This window comes from Benincasa hispida, chromosome 4 (assembly GCF_009727055.1).
Source record: "Benincasa hispida cultivar B227 chromosome 4, ASM972705v1, whole genome shotgun sequence".
Lineage (NCBI taxonomy): Eukaryota > Viridiplantae > Streptophyta > Magnoliopsida > Cucurbitales > Cucurbitaceae > Benincasa > Benincasa hispida.
Window position 1 is genome coordinate 35,746,563 of NC_052352.1, and position 20,522 is coordinate 35,767,084.

Here is a 20,522-nt window from a genome sequence, read left to right on the forward strand (position 1 = left end):
GAACAACTGGGAGAATTTTGAATGACTCTCTTTCTTAAATAGAAAATCTTATATATTGTTAGATGTTCATCACACTCAAACCTCTACACGCGTCGAAATCCAGGGGAGTTTTCTGTTTCTCCCTTTGTTTTGTCCTTGTACTTAGTTTTAGTCTTAGTACATTGAGGACAATGTATAGTTTGAAAATTAGGGGTGGATGCGATGCATGTTTGTTTGCTTTTGCATGTATGGTTTTTTTGGTCTGCTTTGATATCTAGTTATGTTGATGCAAAATTTTTTGATTCATAGATATTCTATATTCTTGATGTATATCTAGATAACCCTTGAGAATTTGAGCTCAGGTTTTGTGTTTTGTTGATTTAGAGAAGACTTTTTTTTGTTCTGAATGACTGAATGATAGTTTGATACAATGTATGACATGTTTGCTCAGTTATTTGTTTCTTTTCAATGAGAGCTGATGATACAATTTTCAAGTATATGATTGCATGATCTTAGCATGAAGAATTCTTTCATGATTTTGTGCCAATTTTAATTTTTTTCTTGCCATTTCATGCATATTTGAGTACTTTGTTGAGTAATTTTGAATCCCAGATTCTTAGAAATGGTTTATCTTTCTCGAATTTTTGTTGTCACCTCAAAAGGTCCACCTTTGGTTTAAGAGTAACCTTTCTTGTTTTAGAGTAATACTAGACAAAGTGGATAAAAGTTTTGAGCCTAAGTTTGTGAAATAAAAAAAAAGCAATAAGTTAAAGATAAAAAAAAATAAAAAAAGCAAAGCTGCTAGCAAGTAAAAAAAGTGTGCATGGATAGAGTTAGGCACCTTTGTCTAAGTGTTACCTTTTTTGCAAGTTTGGTATGTCTAAAGTTGTCAACCGAGCCAGAGTAGAGGGATAAGAAATGGGAGTTGGATAAAACTTTTCCAGACTTTCTTTTATTGAAAATTACGAAGCTTTAGACTCATTCATTCATGATCTATCTAGAAAAGTCCATTTCCAATGAGTTTCAACTAATTGTTTGAATTTAGATTACCTAAGTGTTTGCTAGCATGATTGATGACTGTTAACACTTGAGATTCGATCTGTTTAGTTAAGTGAACAAAATCTTTTTATGCATAATTGTATATTTTTATCTTGCTCTGGACAATAAAAGATTAAATTAGAAATGTCTAGTAGCACCTTAAAAGTGCTATTTTCCTTAGCTTAGTATAGGTTGATTTTATAGATTTTACATGTTACTATGATATTTTTGTAGGTAAATCATCTCTAGAGGGAAAATTGTCATTTGGAGCAAAAACGGTATCAAAATAAGCTAAATTGGAGCTTAGAAACATCAACCAAGCAAAAGACAATAAAATTACAAAAATGCCTCTAATGCGGAGCGTAGCAGTGGAACCTATGTGCTGTGCTCGGTGCTCAAGGCCAAAAAAGACCCGTGAGCAATTTTAAGGGAGCGCGGCGGCACTGCCCTGTAACGCAGTTGTGCTACAAATTTCGACGAAAATGTCATGGATGCGCACATGCAGATGAATTATGAAGGGCACAAGGATAAGCGCCACTGTACTCAAGGAAGACACTGTGGCAAGAAAAGCTAGAGCACAACTACGCTTTAACTTATTGCAACAATTCTCTCCAATTAATATAAATAGAAATTTCAGATTTTTGAGCGATAGGAACCAATTGAACCCGATTTTTCTCTCAATTCTCCAGATTTTTGCACTTTTCTTTTTCTCATTTTTGTACCTTTCATCCTTTCTTGTAATATCTTGATGAATCTTGAAGGAAAGCAAGGCTAAAGGTAAGTATTTCTAGTCTAGGTTAGGATTGAATCTTAATTTTTCTTTGTTTGTTGAATTTCTCTAATTTCTTGTTGAATTTCTTGCTGTAATTTCATTCTTGAATGGTGATTGAACTTCTATGCATCAAATTTTAGAATTTTTGACTAATTTTCTTTAATTCTTTGATTGCTAAGGATTGTTAATATATCTATTGGCTTTAACCTCAAAGAGCAAGAACTAAAGCATGCTTATGTATGAATTTAGTTTATTTAGGATAATTTTTCATAATATTGCATTATTAGTTGATTTCAAGAACAACTGAATTAAAGACCTAGAATTTCCGAACTATTAATTCGACTTAGCCAAAATTATATTTTCTTAATGCAAATGTTTGATTGATATGGACACTATTGAATCCAATTAGTTGAGGCTTTTGGGATTGATTTAATGATTATCATGAACATAAGGTATGCAGTTCTAGGTTTTTAGGTTGCATAGGCTAAGTCAATAACTAGCAAACAATTCATTTGTCTAAGGCCAATGAATAACCAAAAAAGTTAAGGATTCCTTATACCTAGGCTAGATTCTTTAAAATCGAGTTAATTCAATTTGTTAATTACGAATTTACATTCTTGCTTTTACATTCTATGCAACAATTTTACAATTAAACCCCCTCCCCCATTGGTTACCGATCAGATTTAAGATTAGGCTAAATATCTAGAGATTTTTTTAGGATAATCCCATTCTTACCACTCATACAACCTAGTAAAGTAGGTAGATAGGGTGGAGTTTTACAAATTTATTTGATCCTAGGAGTGTGTTTGCGACTGCATGTCCCTGGAGTTGATCAGGTGATCTCTTAGAACTCACTATCTGCAAGAATAGTCTTTACGATCACTCTTAAACTCTCACTTTAGAAAATTTTCCAATTTTCTTAGAAAAGTTCTAAGAAAGTTCTTCTCTATTCTCTTTATTCTTTTAAGAAGCAATTCCCCACAAGCTGGATCCTTGCCAGAGTCATAACAAGAAAGATCTCGTGGAATAAGAAGACTACAAGGAGAAGATTTCCAGCTCGAGGAAATTTTTTTGCTGCATTTGTAGATGGGCAAAGGTATATTGCTTAATCCTTTCTTGATTATTTGTATTTTTAATTCTTTCAAGAAATCAAAGAACGTGACCACACGCTTCCGTCAGGATTCAATTCCCTTCAATATATACTATATATTATAATTTTGGTCTCATTTCTATTAAGATGTATATTCCACTTACTTTGTCACATCTATCCATATATATAGTTATTTTACAAATAAATGCACTATACTAAATATAATAATGCTAGAGTAAATTGCAAAATCCATCCTTAAAATATGGTAATAATAATACTTTGTTCAAAGACGTTTCATAACAGATAAATAATTTTGAGAACATAACCACCATATAACATGCTCATACGATTTAGGGATATATAATTTATTTGTTAACAAATAAAATAAGAAATGATTAAATGAAAAACACTCATTAACGATGATATATTTTGTAATTAATGATTAGTAAAGATAAAAAATTCTCTAAATAATTAGTATTAAATTCATTTTGATATCCTTTAATATTTTAATTATAAAATACTATGAAAATTAAATACGAGAGATAATGTACTACAAAGTTAAATTTGTCCAAAAAAGTCTATAGAAATCTAGTTATAATAAAAATTTCGTTCAAGTTTAGACTATTTATGAAATATCATTGGTGAAGCAGGTTGATGGTTTAAATCTTTCTTTTCTTCTTCAAATTAGGAAAATAATTATTTCATTTCAACCTCCCAAATATATCACAATTTTTGTAAAAATTTTAATGATATTTCTAATTATTTCCTTTTCAAATAAGAAATATTTGTTCTTATTTTGGTGAGTATTATTCATGCCAATTGTCAACCTTCCAATTATCGCATTTGGATATAAATGGGTGGCATTTGAAAGTAAATTACACAACACCTTACCCTTACGAGTAAGTGTAAAAATAAATTTTATTTTTTTAAAAAGATGTAAATTAATGCTTCAACTATCATTTTGATCATTGTACTTTAGATTTTGTTTTATTTTGATTTTTGTACTTTCTAAGTCCAGTTTTAGTCATCGATGATTATACTTTAGATTTTATTTATTTTAATTTTTGTACTTTCTAAATCCAATTTTAATCGTCGATGATTGTACTTTAAGTTTTGTTTTATTTTGATTTTTGTACTTCCTAAGTCCAATTTTAATTATTAAAGTGCTGCTTATTATTCATTTTGTTTTTTACTTTTGTGTTTTAAAATTAACTCTAAGTTCTCTCAATTTTTTATAATGACTTTCGTCTTTCTTGAATAAAAGAGTTTAATGTTAGTAAAATTTCAAAAACAAAAACAAGTTTTAAAGAAACTATATTTTTTTTAGTTTTCAAATTTTGGTTTGGTTTTCGAAAACATTGATAGAAAGTAGATAAGGAAACAAAAAATTTAGAGGTAGAATTGGTGTTTATATTATTAATTTTCAAAGCTAAAATTCAAAAACCAAAGAGTTACCAAATAAGGTATGAACTTTCAATAAATCTTACAATTAGTCCATGAAGTTAATATTTGTTTTTTTTTCCCCTATAGCTTCCATTATAAGCACTTTGTTTTTAAATCTGGTAGGAAGGAACTCTTACTATTATTTAATCAACTTTGATTAGAATTAATTTTGAATGGCTAAATTGATCTAAATCTTATTGAAAGCAAAAAGATTAAATTTAGATAATTAAAATGAAATGGAATCCAAAGTATATGGAGCACCAAAATGACATTATAATGGAAAGAATAACAACTACTTATTAGATAACATATGAAATTCAACTTAAAAAGTTTATTTATTTCAATTTATGTGTCTGTTAGATTTTCTTTTTGTGTTTGTTAATCCATGAGTTATGTACCAATTTTTTCGAAACATAACCCACAAAACAAACCAAATACAAATTATACCTTTCTCATGTTTTAAAAGAAAATAAGGAAAAAGAAAAACAAATACAAATTATAACAATCAAAATATGAATTTGTATGAATAGCATGAATGTAGGGTTCCAAACCCTAATTTTCATAGATAGACTTAATTTAAAGTTACAATCAATTCCCATTAAGAAAAGAGACCATCATACTTTAATGGGGTGGATTTGGTTTAGTATGTGGCTTTACAAGGATGATCTAATAGGTCATTTCATAGAGGTGAGTTATTTGATTAAGTATAAAAGTTGGACTATAAAGACAACCATAAGGGCTAAAAAAAATGAATTCACAAGATAAATAAAAAAAATCAGTAAACACCATAAACGTCGACCATAGGGTCAACCATGATTAGAAAATTGTGCCCAAGTATTCATCTATTAGGCCAATTACATATGCCTAGGTCCATCAATGATATTATTTGTAATGGCTAGATTAAATTACTAATACTCAAATTAATTATCCGAGAGATTAATTAGCCAAGTGATCGTTACAATAACATTATTCTATATAATAAAAAAGGCTCAAGACATTCTAAAAATACTATGAGCTCTCCATTCTCTTAACTCTCTAAAGTATTATTAACTTGATCGTCGAAGTGTCGGTGGTTGAACACCACATCAGTGCTAGATTTTGTTGTCTTGTAAGGTGATCGTTCAATTCTTCTCGATTATTACCAATTTAACGTTCTTACCAAATTTCAAAATCAACAATATTTAAATTTCAAGCTTTATAATTAAATAGTAAAGATAACGGATATGTTGTGTTTGAACCATGTGGTTGAAATCTAGATTTAGATTAGATATATATGGATATGTTTTGTTATGTAATTACTTTGTTTTACTAGGAGATTTAAGTAATTTCTATTTAATTTAAAACTCTCCATATATAATGAATCGTTTAAATGATTTTAAGTAAAAATTAATTATTTAATTAAAACTTTTTAATACAATTTATTTAGTTTGATTGTTTTCTTAAAAAAGCAAACTAAACAAGGGAATTTGACTCCTTTGCCGCAAAATTAAAATTTCTTGGGAATGGAGAATGAAATGGAGAGCGAGGATGAGGATGCCATGAGCATCTTTACATGGTTTTTGCAATGGTTCTTCATAGATTCTATAGAGGTCTTCTGTAGGCCTTCCAAGGACCTCCATGAGACTGTTAGGTCATTCATGCACTTTAGAGAGGTCTATTTGTCAGATCACTTGGATCGATTTCTTAAAGTCATCAGTTAGTATCGATTAGACGTGGGTTCCATTGACCTTAGATCAGCTATTTTAGACCTTTATTATTGTCTTTTAGTCTATGATTTTCGGCCTTAACCCATCTCAATAAATTTACCGATAACAAAAACTTAGTAAATTAAGATATATACTACATATACGTCGGAAGACCAAACCATTGACCCAACTACTAATATTCATAGCTTTATTTTTTCTTGTCACATTTTTAATGGAATTTTCTTCTCACTTTTTCTCCACTCTCACTTTCTCCTCACTCTCTTTTTATTTCTTTACAATTGACTGACTTTTTCCCCCAAAAGAAAACAATAATCTTATTGACCGCAACTCAAGTTTCCCAACTATTCTTTTCTGTTATTAAAAAGAATAATATATCCCCACCCCCCCCCCCCCCCCCCCCCCCCCCCAAGATCTTTCCTTTTGAAAATTATGAATTTAAAATTGAAGGAAAAAAAAAAACTTTAATCTTATTTATTGATATAGCTTTTCCATGTATAAAATGACCCCAAAAAACACGGTTCTGTGTATACTCCCATTTGGCTCTGTAGCCTCATACTCCTCCATCCTCATCATCACAATTTCACAATTATTTCTCTCTCTCTCTCTCTCTGTTTTTCATTTTTATCTTTTAGATGACATCAAAATCAAATAATGGATCCAAATCCCAAGCTGAGTGTTGCATGTGTGGAGATTTTGGCTTCTCTTACGAGCTTTTTCACTGCAAAATCTGCCAATTCAGATCCCAACACAGGCAATTTTCTCTCTCTTTAACCCATGTTTTCTTCTGGGCTTTTTTTTTTCTTCTGAATTTCAATTTCAATTTCATTCTCCTCAATTCTCAGGTACTGTAGCAATTTATACCCCAAAGCCGATTGCTACCGAATATGCAATTGGTGTCTTGGTCAAAAGGAGGAATCAAACCCCAAATCACCAAATTCTTCTTCCTCTAATAAACCACAAATCACCACACACCAAATTCCCACTTTTCAATCCCAACTAAACAAACTCATCAAAAAACAGAGCTCCCCTGAAGTAATTCTGCCCCCTCCCCCGCCTCCACCTCGCCGGAGACCCCTCCCCCTCGACGACAAACTCCGTCGGACTAGATCGGAGGAGATTTCCCACCGGACTGGGATCAAACGGCCGGTCATCTTTAGAAACAAGGTCAGAAGGTACAAACTTTTGGACGAGGTTTCCAGCTGAAAATTTTCAAATCATTTGTGTTTTTGTTTTTAGGTTTACCAAAAAATTTAATGAAATGGAACTTAAAGAGAAATAAAGAGAGAACTGGAATCCAAATAGCTCAGTAAATTATGTTGATAATAGTGATATAATAACAATTAAAGATTAAGAAAAATACTTTTTGTGTGACTGTGTGTTTGTGTTTGGTTATCAAATCCCCTTCTTTTTTTTTTTTTTTTGAATTATATATAATTGAATTTGTCATTTTGGAGACTTTTGCGACAATCCTTCCACGTCCACGATTGCTATGTGCCAAACACGGTGTTATATCATATCTGTGACAGACCAATCATGTTCTTCCATGTTCACAATCATATTATATGCTTACTTTTACCTAATCATAATAATTAGCTTTACCCAACATTTTACTATACTTCAACTCATAATATACATACATTCCCTCACACGTAAAACTTTCAAATCTCTTTATATCATTCAACTTTCAGTTACGTTTTTAATAATTTTTTTCCCTCTTGAACCTTCAACTGTAAATGAAATACTGTTTAAATGAATGAATTAGGCTTACGTCAAGTAATATATCTTAGTCATGTCTATGTACGATCTAAATTTTATCATACTAGCCGGGAGCCATAAAAATAAAAAGAGATAATCTAGAACGAATATATATGTATAGAAGCATATTTAGGGTAAAGTAAAAAATAAAATCACAAAATGGTAGGTGAATAATGTAAAATTAGGGGAAAAAGTAAAGATATAGAAAAATGTAATGTAGATATTAATTGAGATTCGAAGTGGGTGTTGGGGACAGGAATTTTGGAACATTCTGGATTGAGTGAACGCCATTCAGATTCCTTCAAGGTTATCAGAAACTAAAGTCTATTGTGATTACTATGGCAACTCATCTCTTCAATTCAAATTCTTCTTGTCTTTCTTTTTTTTTTTTTTTTTTCTAATAAAAGAATTGCCTCGCTTTTTTCTTTATTTTTTTATTTGAGGAATATAATGAAGATGACGTGTTATTTTGAAACATTGCAATTTACCTTAATTTAATGTTTCAAGGATTATTTTAATCTTCACTCTCAAATAAATGACAAAGCAATATCTTTGTTATATAGGAAGGTTGTACCAAAATTTTAAAAGAATAGATGTTTTCAAAATTGCTTTCTTTTAGTCGTTAAAATTTGACGATGATTTTTAAAATATATTAGGGAGAAGATTACCAAACTAAATAGGTTAAACAAATCTATTTTATTATTTTTCCTTAAAAAAGGATGTATTTTATATAACTTAATAACTTAATAACTAACTTAATAAATTATTATTTTTTTTAAAAATGAAGTTATCCATTAAAATTTTAGGAAAACTTCAATAATATCTCAAGAAATATCAAGATTTGCACGCATTTTAGTTTTATTAATGCATTAACTCACACATCTGAAAAAAAAAAACCTAGTTCTAGAGATTTTTTTTTTTTTTTTTGAAAAATTCATCCATTTTGTACAATATGTATATTTCAAAAGTTTTTCTCATGCATTTAATAAATAGAATAAACCTTAAAGTTTGAATGATAAAATAGTACTTTTTCTTAAAATCGGGTTTTTAGACTAAAATTCATTTTAGTCTTTAAACTAATTAGCTTGTTTTATGTTTAACCTTAAACTAATGTTGTTTTTGCCTTTAGGTTTCAAAATTTGTTCTATTTTAGTCCCTTGATATTTTTTAAAAATGATTTTGGTTCTTCTATGCTACTTTTTTTTATCTTAATTTTTCTTCCCAACGTTGGTCTCTAACTTATTTAGTTGGAAATTATGTTCATATTAACAGATTAGTTCAACACTCAAAGCTACATTATTAATTTTTTAAAATTAAAATATAAGAAGGAAAAAAAAACATTTTTGACGTTCAAGACTTAAAATAGACATTAAATTTAAAGGATTTAAATGGAACAATTTAAAAGTTCAAAGACAAATAAATATTATAAAAAATTTAGAAGCAAAATTAGAACAAACTTGAAAGTTGATATATCAAATTAAAAATATTTTTTAGTTCAATGTAGGCACATATTTTTTTTTTCTTAATAGAATATAATTTATGACAGTTGAGTTATACTCTATTTGACATGAAAATAAGATTTAAAAATTTCTTTGATTACAATTGAATCACAAATTAAATCAACATCCCTGTTCTCTCTAGCTGTTGCATATAAAATGATGCAACTCAAAAAGTACAAATCCACAGCTGGTTCAGCTATAGATCTTTGAAGTTTGAACAGCTTATATTTAATGAGGCAAAAAGAAAAATTATAGTTGGCCCAAATTGGAGGCCATAAAGTTGTTGTGTTGGGCATTTGATTGATGTTATCATTATTTTAGATGTCAATGAGCTGTTTTTTTCCCCCTTTTATTTTCATTTATTTAATCCCATCATAACCTTTTCATTCCTTTTGCTTTCTTACATAACAATCAATCATCATTGTCCATTCATTCCTGCTCAACTATTGAAACTCTTATGAATTTACAATTCCACATTCATTACAATTTGTACACATTTGATTTTTTGGGGCATTTAGTTTTTTGTGTTCCTTAAAATATAAAATAAAAGGACTAGTGACGAATTTTAGTTCATTGGTTTAGGAAAATGGAAAATCAATATATGTTTGATAATTGTTTTGAGAATATCAAAATACGTTTAATAGATGAGCATAATTTATTTGACATGGAATTTATACTATCAAATATTGAAGTTATAGTTTTGATTCCTCCATCCTATATTATAGGAGAAAGATATGTTCAATTAATGCCAACATGAACATAGTTCACCTAGCGTAAAAGCTTGCACTATCTAACTTATACTGTGAACTTGATTTTGTATTAATTTGTATACAGTGGAGTAAAATCTCTAATAATTATGCTTTGACTATTTCTCTCATATAAATACTTGACTTGAAGGTTGAAAAACTTATTCTCGAGCAAAATTGACTTGTTGATCTTGCATGTTGGATTTGCTTTCAAAGAGTGTAGCACATGTGAGTTTTCTTAAGTTAAATCCTTAAGGAGGTGTTTGACCCAAATAGTTGGGGGAGGAAGAGTTGAGGGTCCTACTAAAAAAATATCAATTTTATACCTATTAACTTCTTACACTGTAGGCTCAAGGAGTTCATAATTTCATGAAGTTAACCAACTCCATTCTTTGCCCCAAATATCTCCTAAAAGAAGTTTATGCTTTGTGAAAAACTTTTATCTTTAAGAATTTAGAGAGTCTTCTCATTGGTTGTCTCTAAATTCTCTTGTAATCGTTCTCTCTAGAGATTTCAATTTATGAACCTTGAAAATAAAGGAGAGCTCCTGTATTTATATAATCTTCTATAGGTAGTGCAGACTTGAGGTTTGATGACATTTGAGCCCAATTATTTGGTTTGGTCTTGGTTGACTTTGGGCCTACATCATTTCATGTACCACCTTTTCCAGCCAAAATATTACGACCTAATTTGGCCAAGGGTAGACCAACTTATCAAATGACAATGATGAAGATATGTGACATTATACGAACCTCGTCATTTTCTTCTCTTTCAATTTTAATTTGGGACAAAGGTAAATTTGTAATTAATCCCAAATTCAATAATTTTTAATTTCATCATTAATTTGAGATAATGATGTGACAATTTGTTATTAATAAACCAATCAAATTCTTAAGGAGGTGTTTGGCCTATCAACATGCAACATGAGTTGAGTTGAGTAGGTAAAATATACCAACTCATTGTTTGGTCCACTAACTTTAAATGTTGGTGAAGTTGAGTTGGTATATTTTAGGTCTAACAAGAGAAATATAATTTTTTTAAAGATTCATTTTGAAAAATAGCAAAATGTTTTTAGGTTATGTAAAATAGTATAGCTAATTTGGATTTAATTTATTACTAATTATTAGATTACAAAAAAAAATCCCAAATAGTATCTATAATTAATTTATTAAAAAAGTACAAATTTTTTAAAATCATAACAATCTAGATTTTATGGGCATTTAAAATAGATTTTATTAAAAGAAAGTAAGATATCATCTAACTTTCCAACAAACTAAAATGTGATATAAATATTTCAAAACAAAGAACCGACCTAACAATACCAAAAATATCTAGCGATTGGGATCATGAAATAACTCATTACAATGTAATTCTTCAAGATTTAAATACAAAAATCCCATTCAAACTCCAAATTTGAAGAAGCCCTCAATTGCAAAGTAAAATCGGTTGGTAGAAAAAATTAATTACACTGTAATTCTTCTAATATTTTCAATGGCTCTACATTTATCGGTCATCGTCTGCGACTACCACTGTCATACTTCGAGAACCAACTTCGAGGACCACTTTCACATGACCAACTTCAGGCACTGACAACAACTACAACAAAAAATTCTAGCGGCCACCTTCACACGATCAACTCCAACGACCAACTCCGAGCTTCGACAAGCACCTCTAACTATAAACTCCAACGAAAATCTCCTTCGATGACCACCTTCGCACGACCAGCTTTGTTGACTAACTCTGGTTTTTCACAACCACCTCCGACAACAAACTTGAAGGAAATCAGACATGAGAATTTCCATGAGCAGCGAAATGATCGTTCCAAATTTCATTCGTATATGTACATACACAATTACAATCAAGAAACAGAAACATACAGGCTATGCACAAAACGAAACTACAACATGCTTTACTTAAGATCAAGGGAAAGAATAAACATACCTTTGAAAACTCATCTTCAACACCCTTGATCACGAACGCTTGAACAATAAGCAAGACTGCAAACTCGAACGCTCGAACACTACGACTGCTACACTGCACGATCAAAACGATGATGAACTCAACGATCCCCAAGATCACGAACACAGTGAACTCCAAGACCACGAACACAACGAACGACCTCCAATAAACCTCAACAATGTCGAGTTGAGTACGACACCACCACAATGGCTACCTTGGTATTCTCGATGTGAGAATCCAGAAGTGTGGGGCTTTGTGTGGACTTGGTTAGAGGAGGAGATTGGAGGAAGAACAATCATGTAAACAAACTCTATGCGATCGTTTAACAAACTCTATGCGATCATTTAACAAACTCTATGCGATCATTTAGCAAAAGCTCCACGATCGTTTAGCTAATCGACCAGCTGAGTGACTATCGTGTAGAGTTACTCCACGATCATTTAGTATCTCTTCAGCTATTGTTTAGTGAATCTAATTCATTTGACAGCCAACCATGAGTAATTTTTGAGAATGGAAAATCTTAATCATCAACCTTTTAAAATTAGGAAAACATTTTTCCTTTTATCTCACGGTTACCATGAAACTACCAATAACCTCCCACTCAATTAGTTATTTAGAGAAAAAGAGATAATTATCCAATAATTAATATTGTTATACATATATATGATAACTAACTTACCATACCATATTTATAACCTATAGTTTTAATATTTCATCTCATGAAACATATAAACCATAGCTCTTTTTCTATTTTATGGTCCTTAATGTAAATCTCGTTTACATTAATCCTCCACTTGATGTATCTCATACATCACACCGATCATATCATATATAATCGAACTAACTCTTTCCAATTTGAATATTTCAAATCAAGACCAAGAACTGATCCTCAACTTGAATTCATTGAGCTACCAAGGGGACCTTATGGATCTGTAGCTCGAAGCTCAAACGGTATGTGAATAACTAACTAAACCCTTTAGTTACGGGATCCACCATCTGTTAACTGCCAGACACTCCACTAAAGATCGACAGCTGAACTCTCCTTACTACATATATATTATATGTCCATATCAACCAATCAAAAGTATGATAACCCTTTACAGATCACTCGTAAGTACAGCTGGGCCAATAACTGTTAATACCCATGTAGTTACATCTAATTCCTTAAGTACCAATGATCCCTCTAATGAACATAATTCATAGTCCTACTATGACCGAGTCCTCTGTTCCAAAGAGAAGCTGTGGCCACTATGTTCAAGCCTCAGAATCAGCCCTTAAGGGAGTAATTTATCTACTTATCCCTGCTTCAGGGAAGGAGTGAATTCCATCTTGTGTAACTGAGTTCTCAGCTCCCAAATCAGACAAGTGCCCAAAAAGGTAGGCATTGATTCTTAGACAAAAAGATTCCATGCCTGAAGGGTAGCAAATCCCTCTTGGAATCTTGCATCCTGTACCCGATCAATATTTGATCGATGTACGATGCCTGAGACAGGGTTAGCTCTTATTCTTACGATCACAAATGATCTGGATCCCTAGAACATACTGTGGCTCGCCCAAATCTTTCATTTAGAACTGGGCAGCTAGGCATTTCTTAATGTCAGTTAGATACCATAATCATTCCCAATGAGTAGGATATCATCCACATACGTACCAGGAAAGCTACTGAGTTGTTGATGATCTTCTTGTAGACACAAGACTCATCAATGTTCTGATCAAAGCCAAACGACTTAACCGCAGTGTCAAATCTAATGTTCCACGATCGAGACGCTTGTTTCAGCCCATAAATGGATCAATTAAGCTTGCAAATTTTTGCTCTTGATCAGGAACTACGAACCCCTCTGGTTGAGCCATGTAGATGGTCTGCTCAAGATTACCACTAAGAAAGACAGTCTTGACGTCCATTTGCCATATCTCATAATCATAAAATGTGGCTATGGATAGGAGTATCCTGATAGACTTGAGCATGATAACAGGTGTGAAAGTTTCCTCATAGTCAACTCCCTCGACCTGGGTATAACCCTTTGCCACGAGTCTAGCCTTAAAGGTTTGCATCTTTCCATCTACACCTCTCTTTCGCTTATAGATCCACTTACACCCTATAGATCTTACCCCATCAGGCAGATCCACAAGCTCTCAGACGTTATTGAAGTACATAGACTCCATCTCCTGGTTCATGGCTTTAATCCATTCATCTTTGTCAACATCCTCCATTGCTTTCTTAAAAGACAATGGATCCTCGACACCATCATTAGAAATGACGTTTTGGGCTTTAGTCAAACCCATGTAGCGGTCTGGTGGGTGCATAACCCTCCCACTATGTCGAGGCAGTCTCAACTCTTGAGCTGGTTGACTAGATGCACCAACCTCAATAACCCTTGTTGATTTGTCAGCCTATTCAACAACTTCTGTTGAACCCTCAGTAGTCTTAGTCTCACTAGAAATCTCACGTAAAACAAGCTTACTTCATGACTTATGATCCCGGATGTGGTCTTCTTCCAAGAAGATAGCATTTGTAGAAATAAACACTTTGTTCTCACTCGGATCATAGAAGTATCCACCCCTCGTTTCCCTGGGGTTGCCTACAAAGAGGAAAACTTTCGAACGTGGTTCCAACTTTTACGGGTTAGTCATAAGCACATGGGTCGGACACCCCCAAATCCTGAAGTGGCATAAACTACGTTTACGACCTCTCGACAACTTAAAAGGTGTTTCAGAAACACTTTTTGAGGGAACGTTGTTCAGAATGTTGCATGCAGTCTCCACTGTAAAACCCCAAAACGAGTCTAGAAGACGAGCATAACTCATCATAGACTGAACCATGTGCAACAACGTTCTGTTTCTCCTTTCCGATACACCATTCTACTAAAGTGTACCTGGGGCCGAGAGTTGGGACGCAATCTTATGATGGACTTAAGGAGCACCCTTAAGGGTTGATTCCGGGGCTTAAACGATGTGGCGCCACACACCTTCTCTTGGCCCGAGAGGTGTTCACACATAGTTGGACTATGTTGTATTGTTCATTAGAGGAATCAGTGGTACTTAAGGAATGAGTTGTAACTACAGAGGCAAATGGTAATTTGGCCCAACTGTACTTACGGGTATCTGTGAAGGGTCATCGTACTCATGATTGGTTATATCCGATGGATACAGAAATATATCTGTGGTAAGAAGAGTTCAGCTGTTGGTCTTTAGTGAAATGCCTGACAGTTAATGGATGGTAGATCTCGTGGCTAAAGAGTTTAGTCAGCTATTCACGGACCGTTAGATCTTCGAGCCATAGGTCCATTAGGTCCCCTAGGTAACTTGGATAAATTCGAGAATAAGTGTTTGGGTTAATTTGAAATGTTTAAATTGACAAAGGGAAATTCGATTGTATATGATATAATTGGACTGGTTAATTATATATGATAATTGGCTAAATGTATGAGATACATTATTTTAGAGGAAATTAGATATAAATATGATTTATATCAAGTAGAGGAGAAATTACTGTAGTAGATATGTGATAGCAAATTATAGGGTAAAAATATAATATGATTATATTTATTATTAATTTAATTGGTTAATTATATGATAATTAACCTAAAATATCTCTCGGACGTACGTTAGTGGGAACAATGTCGGTTATTGTAACCAATGAATAAAAATGAAATTTGTTTCATGTTGAATTGTTCGTTCGTCCGGAAAAAGATCGAAGGAGCGCGTTGGTGTGAAAACGTAATCGAATGCTTAAAATCGAGAGCCTATACGATAGTCGCTCATCGCCTAAACGATTGTCTACCTAGTGCCTAAACGATCGCACACTAAGTCCTAAACGATTGGTTAACTTTCTAAATGATCGTATAGTGTGTCGTATTTGCTAAACGATCATCTTCTATTTTCTAAACGATCGTTTAGTAAAATCTACACGATCTTGTAGTTTATCCTAAGCGATGAGCATCTTGCTATACGATAATTTCATATTCTCTCCCACTTGCTTATCCCCTACACGATTAGTTCTTCCTCCTACCTTTACGAAACTCACCAAAGACCACGTTTTAGGTTCTCACTCCGAGAATACCTGGGGCTCTTTTCTAGTGGTGTCATCCCCGCTGCATTCGTGTTTTTGCGGTTGTTCGTGCTACTGTAGTCGATGCATCTGCTGGGCGTTGGTTGATCGGGTAGAGGTCATCCACTGCGTTGAGTTCCAAAGTTTGAAGACCGTCTTCAACTGGTATGAGAACTCTCTCCCTTGTTTTTTCTTGTTCAAAGCATGCCATTAATTACTGTTTGTTTGCATAACTGTGCGTTTGAATGTATTTGGTGTATTTCGATCACTGTGAAATTGGAGCGATCCGAACGCGCTCATGGAACTTTTCGTTAAGAGATCCTTCAATTAGTATCAGAGCCAGGTTTTGATACTCCGATTTCATATGATGTAACGAAATGACATTTACGTTCTTGGTGGGTGCATTTTTATACTGTTTAATGATTAAATTGTTGTGGATGTGCGGATTAATGGATGTTTTCGTGGATGGTAGCCTCGGTTTGATTTAATTCTTTTACATTTGTGGTTGTTTATAAAGGCCCCTGCGTTTTTTGGGCCGAGTCTGTATTCAAAGTCTGTTTGAGTTTTGAGTCGTTCGTGATGAAGATCGGTGCAAACGTAGCGGTTTTTCGAGGAAGGAGACGATTAAGGATTGATCGTATCGTGTAGACAATGGAGTACGCGATCGGTGTTGATCACATCGTACAAACGATGGGGTACGTGATCGCTGTTTATCGCATTGGATAAACGATGGGGTATGCAATAAAGAGTTGATCTCATCGTATTGACGATCGGTATGCGATCGCAGAGTATCGGGTCATCTAGATGATGGGATGCTCGCGTATCATTTAACACGCGCGCACTAGACGATCGTTTAGGTCAGCAAGCTTCATCACTTAGTAACATAAAGTAAATCGTTTACTTTTCGCCGCGTTAAGTGATCGCATAGACGACTAGACTTTACTGCCTCGTTGTCGTCTACGCGATCGTTTAATTTTGCTTCTATCATTTAATACATGCTGGAAAATCGTTTACCTATGGCGTTTACTACATGATGGAGTCCTCTTGACGGTTCAAGACCCAGTTTGCCTGTGAACCAGTTTGCTTGATGAAAAATGTAATAGATAGGGTTATTTCATTCCGATTTTTTGTAAAGGCTCATCCCAGTCCATTAATCCTTTATTTATTACATGCAATGTATGTTTTTAATATGTCATATGGTATGCACATATAGTCAATCCCACCTTAGGTTGTGCAATAGTCATGCATCATCTCTTTATTATAATTTTTATAATTTAGAGAAGCATGATTTAATTATGTAAGAGCATGCTTATGCATCGTATAATATAAGAGTCATATTTATGCATGCATAAAAAGCATTGACATGCACCATCTTTATATTATAATTGTTATAGTATAAGGGTGAATGATTGCATATTTTCTTGATTGTTACGCGTTATATAAAAGTTATGTATAGTAATGACTGGAAATTGCATGAAGCATGACAGATAGGTTACTTTATAAATGTTATAAACATCTCGTTGTGCGCAATGATTTTAGTTGTTTCTTTTTAAAAGTTAAAGAGAAATTAGAACTAAAAGAAATAAGAAAGACATGAGTGCTCACTTAGGTTTAATTCATGGTTTTAAAGTGTTTAAAACTTGATCACATAGACCTAAGATCACGGTTCTAATATGATTAGCAACCCTAAGACTTTAATCTTTTAATCAGTTTAATAGGATTAAATTGGAAAATAAAAGGCTAAAGTGTAGCAAATCTATCTATAAGGGACTGTTTGTTTAAGGCGAGTTCTGTCTAGGCTGGGGTATTTAAGTTGATGGAAACGAAACACCCCTACCTGGGAACTTACCTAGAAGGGTGAATGAGATAGATTTGATGCATGCATGCAAGTTAAGGACAGTCCATTAAAGTGTCTAAATGTGACTACTTGAACTTGTTCATTTTTTATAGACAAACGTTGTTTATGAGCAAAGATTAAAAGGTTGATTTAGACTAAAATAAATAATCGGATTGTCTAGGTTAATGAACCTTAGGTAGAACATTCAGTGGGAGGTACTTGGGGCATAAGATGCTTCACTTAAACCTTCCACGTTTCTTCTAAATAGTCCACACCGTGAGGTTTACCCTCGACCTTACGGCACCTTTGGCGTGTCCCCCTAACGGATGGTGTTTAGGTAGGTCAATATCAAGGTGGATGGAGAGAGTGTTCATATTAAGTGGGAGCGGGAAGTGCGACAACATATCCCTCGGTCTCCCTCATTAGGTTGAATAAAGTTACTGCACATCGCCTCGAGGCACCCTGGAAGTGTCCCCCTAAAGGATGACAGTTTTGCATGTTTCTTTATTTGATCTCCTGTAAGAGGATAAGGTAGCTTAGTCTCTTGTCCTAATCCACTTCTTACCTACGGTGGACTCATTAAGGTGGAACTCTGGCACCGAAAGCGAGGGGTCACACTTATACGAAATTGTTAAAGGTTAATAATTCTGGATCGAAAAATGGTGACTGTTAGGTTTAGTTCCAAGAGTTGGTTCTGCCTAATGGTTGAGAATGTCTCATCCCAGCGAAGAGGCAACTGATCACCCCATCGGTGATTTTTGTCTTGCCTCACTGGGGTATCATTGCAAAATAGAAGTCTATATCTTAGGGTACTTGAAACTGTGTTGCAAAACTGATTGGTTTAAAAGTGGTTTAGCAAAACCTAATAAAGTTTTGTTTGTATTTTTAGCAAAGTTTTCAAAATGGCAACAACCACGTTGGCATTACTAAGCGCCTAAAAACTTATTGGCGATAATTTTGCAACATAGAAACACATGATCATGACGATCCTAATCATCGAGAATCTCATGTTCGCTCTCACGAAGGCTTGTCCTCCTATTCCAGCTTCTAATGCTGCTCGAAATGTTCAAGAGGCATATGAGCGATGGACAAGGGCGAATGAGAAAGCCCGAGCCTATATCTTGGCAATCCTTTCTGAAGTCTTTGCCAAGAAGCATGAGCCTATAGTCTCAGCGCCTGAGAACATGGAGTCTCTGTGGGGGATGTTTGGACAACCGTTTGAACAACTTATGCATGAGGCTTTTAAATACATATTTAACTCCAAAATGGAAGAAGGCACCTCTGTTCGTGAACATGTACTTAACATGATGGTCTACTTTAATGTGGTAGGGTTGAATGGGTCTACCATCGATAAGGACAACTAGGTTAGCATAATCCTGCATTATTTGCCGAAGAGCTTCCTTCACTTTGTTAGAAATGTGATTCTCAACAAAGTGAAATATAACCTTACAACTCTCCTCAACGAGTTACAGACCTACCAATCTTTATTGAAAAGTAAGGAGAGGAAGAAGAGTGAGGCAAATGTTGCTTCATCCTCCAGGACGTTCCATAGATGTTTGACCTCAGGAACGAAGTCTGCACCTTCTACTTCTAACTCTGCAAAGGAAAAGAAGAAGAAAGGTGGTAAGAGAAAAGGGAAGGCACCTGCTAACCCACCGCCTGTAGCCCTAAAGAAGTGTCCACAGGTTGCTAAGGGAAAGTTTTTCCACTGCAACCAAGATGGACACTGGAAGAGAAACTGTCTTCGGTATCTGAAAGAGAAGAAAGAAGCCAAGGCTAAGGCCAAGGCCGATAAAGGTAAATATAATTTACTTGTAATTGAAACTTTTTTAGTGAAGAATGATGATTCTGCCTGGATAATTTATTCGGGTGCCACTAACCATGTTGGTTCTTTTTTTCAGGGGATTAGATCTTGGCGACAGCAGGAAGCTGGTGAGATGACAATGCGAGTAGGCACCAGGCACGTCTTCTCAGCTGTGGCAGTGGGAGGGTTTCGGTTAGCTTTACAGAATAGTTTCTTGTTTTAAATGATGTATATATTGTTCCCGAACTAAAAAGGAACCTCATTTCTGTAAAGTATTTATTGCAATTTAAATATACTATCTCTTTTAATATGGATAAAGCGTTTATTCATAAAGATGGTATTTTTATTTTCACAGCAAATATGGAATCGAATTTATGTGCTTAGGTCGTTAGCCATTAATTCCCTCCATAATAGTAAATTATTTAGAAATGTCGTAACTCAATCAAAACGTCAACGAATTTCTCCAAAAGAAAATGGCCAACTTTGGCATCTTCGTTTAGGGCACATCAATCTTAATAGAACTGAGAAATTGATAAAGAATGGACTTTTAAGTGAGTTAGAAGAAACTTCTTTACTAGTATGCGAATCTTGCCTTGAGGGTAAAATGACTAAACGACCTTTTACTGGAAAAGGTTATAGAGCAAAGGAGCCTCTTGAATTAGTACATTCTGACCTTTGTGGTCCTATGAATGTGCGAGCGCGAGGTGGCTATGAGTATTTTATCAGTTTTACTGATGATTACACTAGGTACGGGTATGTTTATCTTATGCAACAGAAATCTGAATCCTTTGAAAGGATCGAAGAGTTCAAGGTTGAAGTTGAAAATGCATTAGATAAACGGATTAA

The 20,522-nt window shown here is 33.7% G+C and overlaps 1 protein-coding gene across 1 annotated transcript; it reads left to right on the top strand.

Moving 5' to 3' along the window:
• Window positions 1-6,522: 6,522 nt before the first annotated feature.
• On the top strand, window positions 6,523-7,399 carry LOC120075221. The gene is made up of 2 exons (XM_039028431.1): window positions 6,523-6,779; window positions 6,871-7,399. Exons 1-2 carry the CDS (start codon window positions 6,661-6,663, stop codon window positions 7,229-7,231), a joined length of 480 nt encoding a protein of 159 aa, XP_038884359.1. The 5' UTR covers window positions 6,523-6,660; the 3' UTR covers window positions 7,232-7,399.
• The last annotated feature ends 13,123 nt before the right edge of the window (window positions 7,400-20,522 follow it).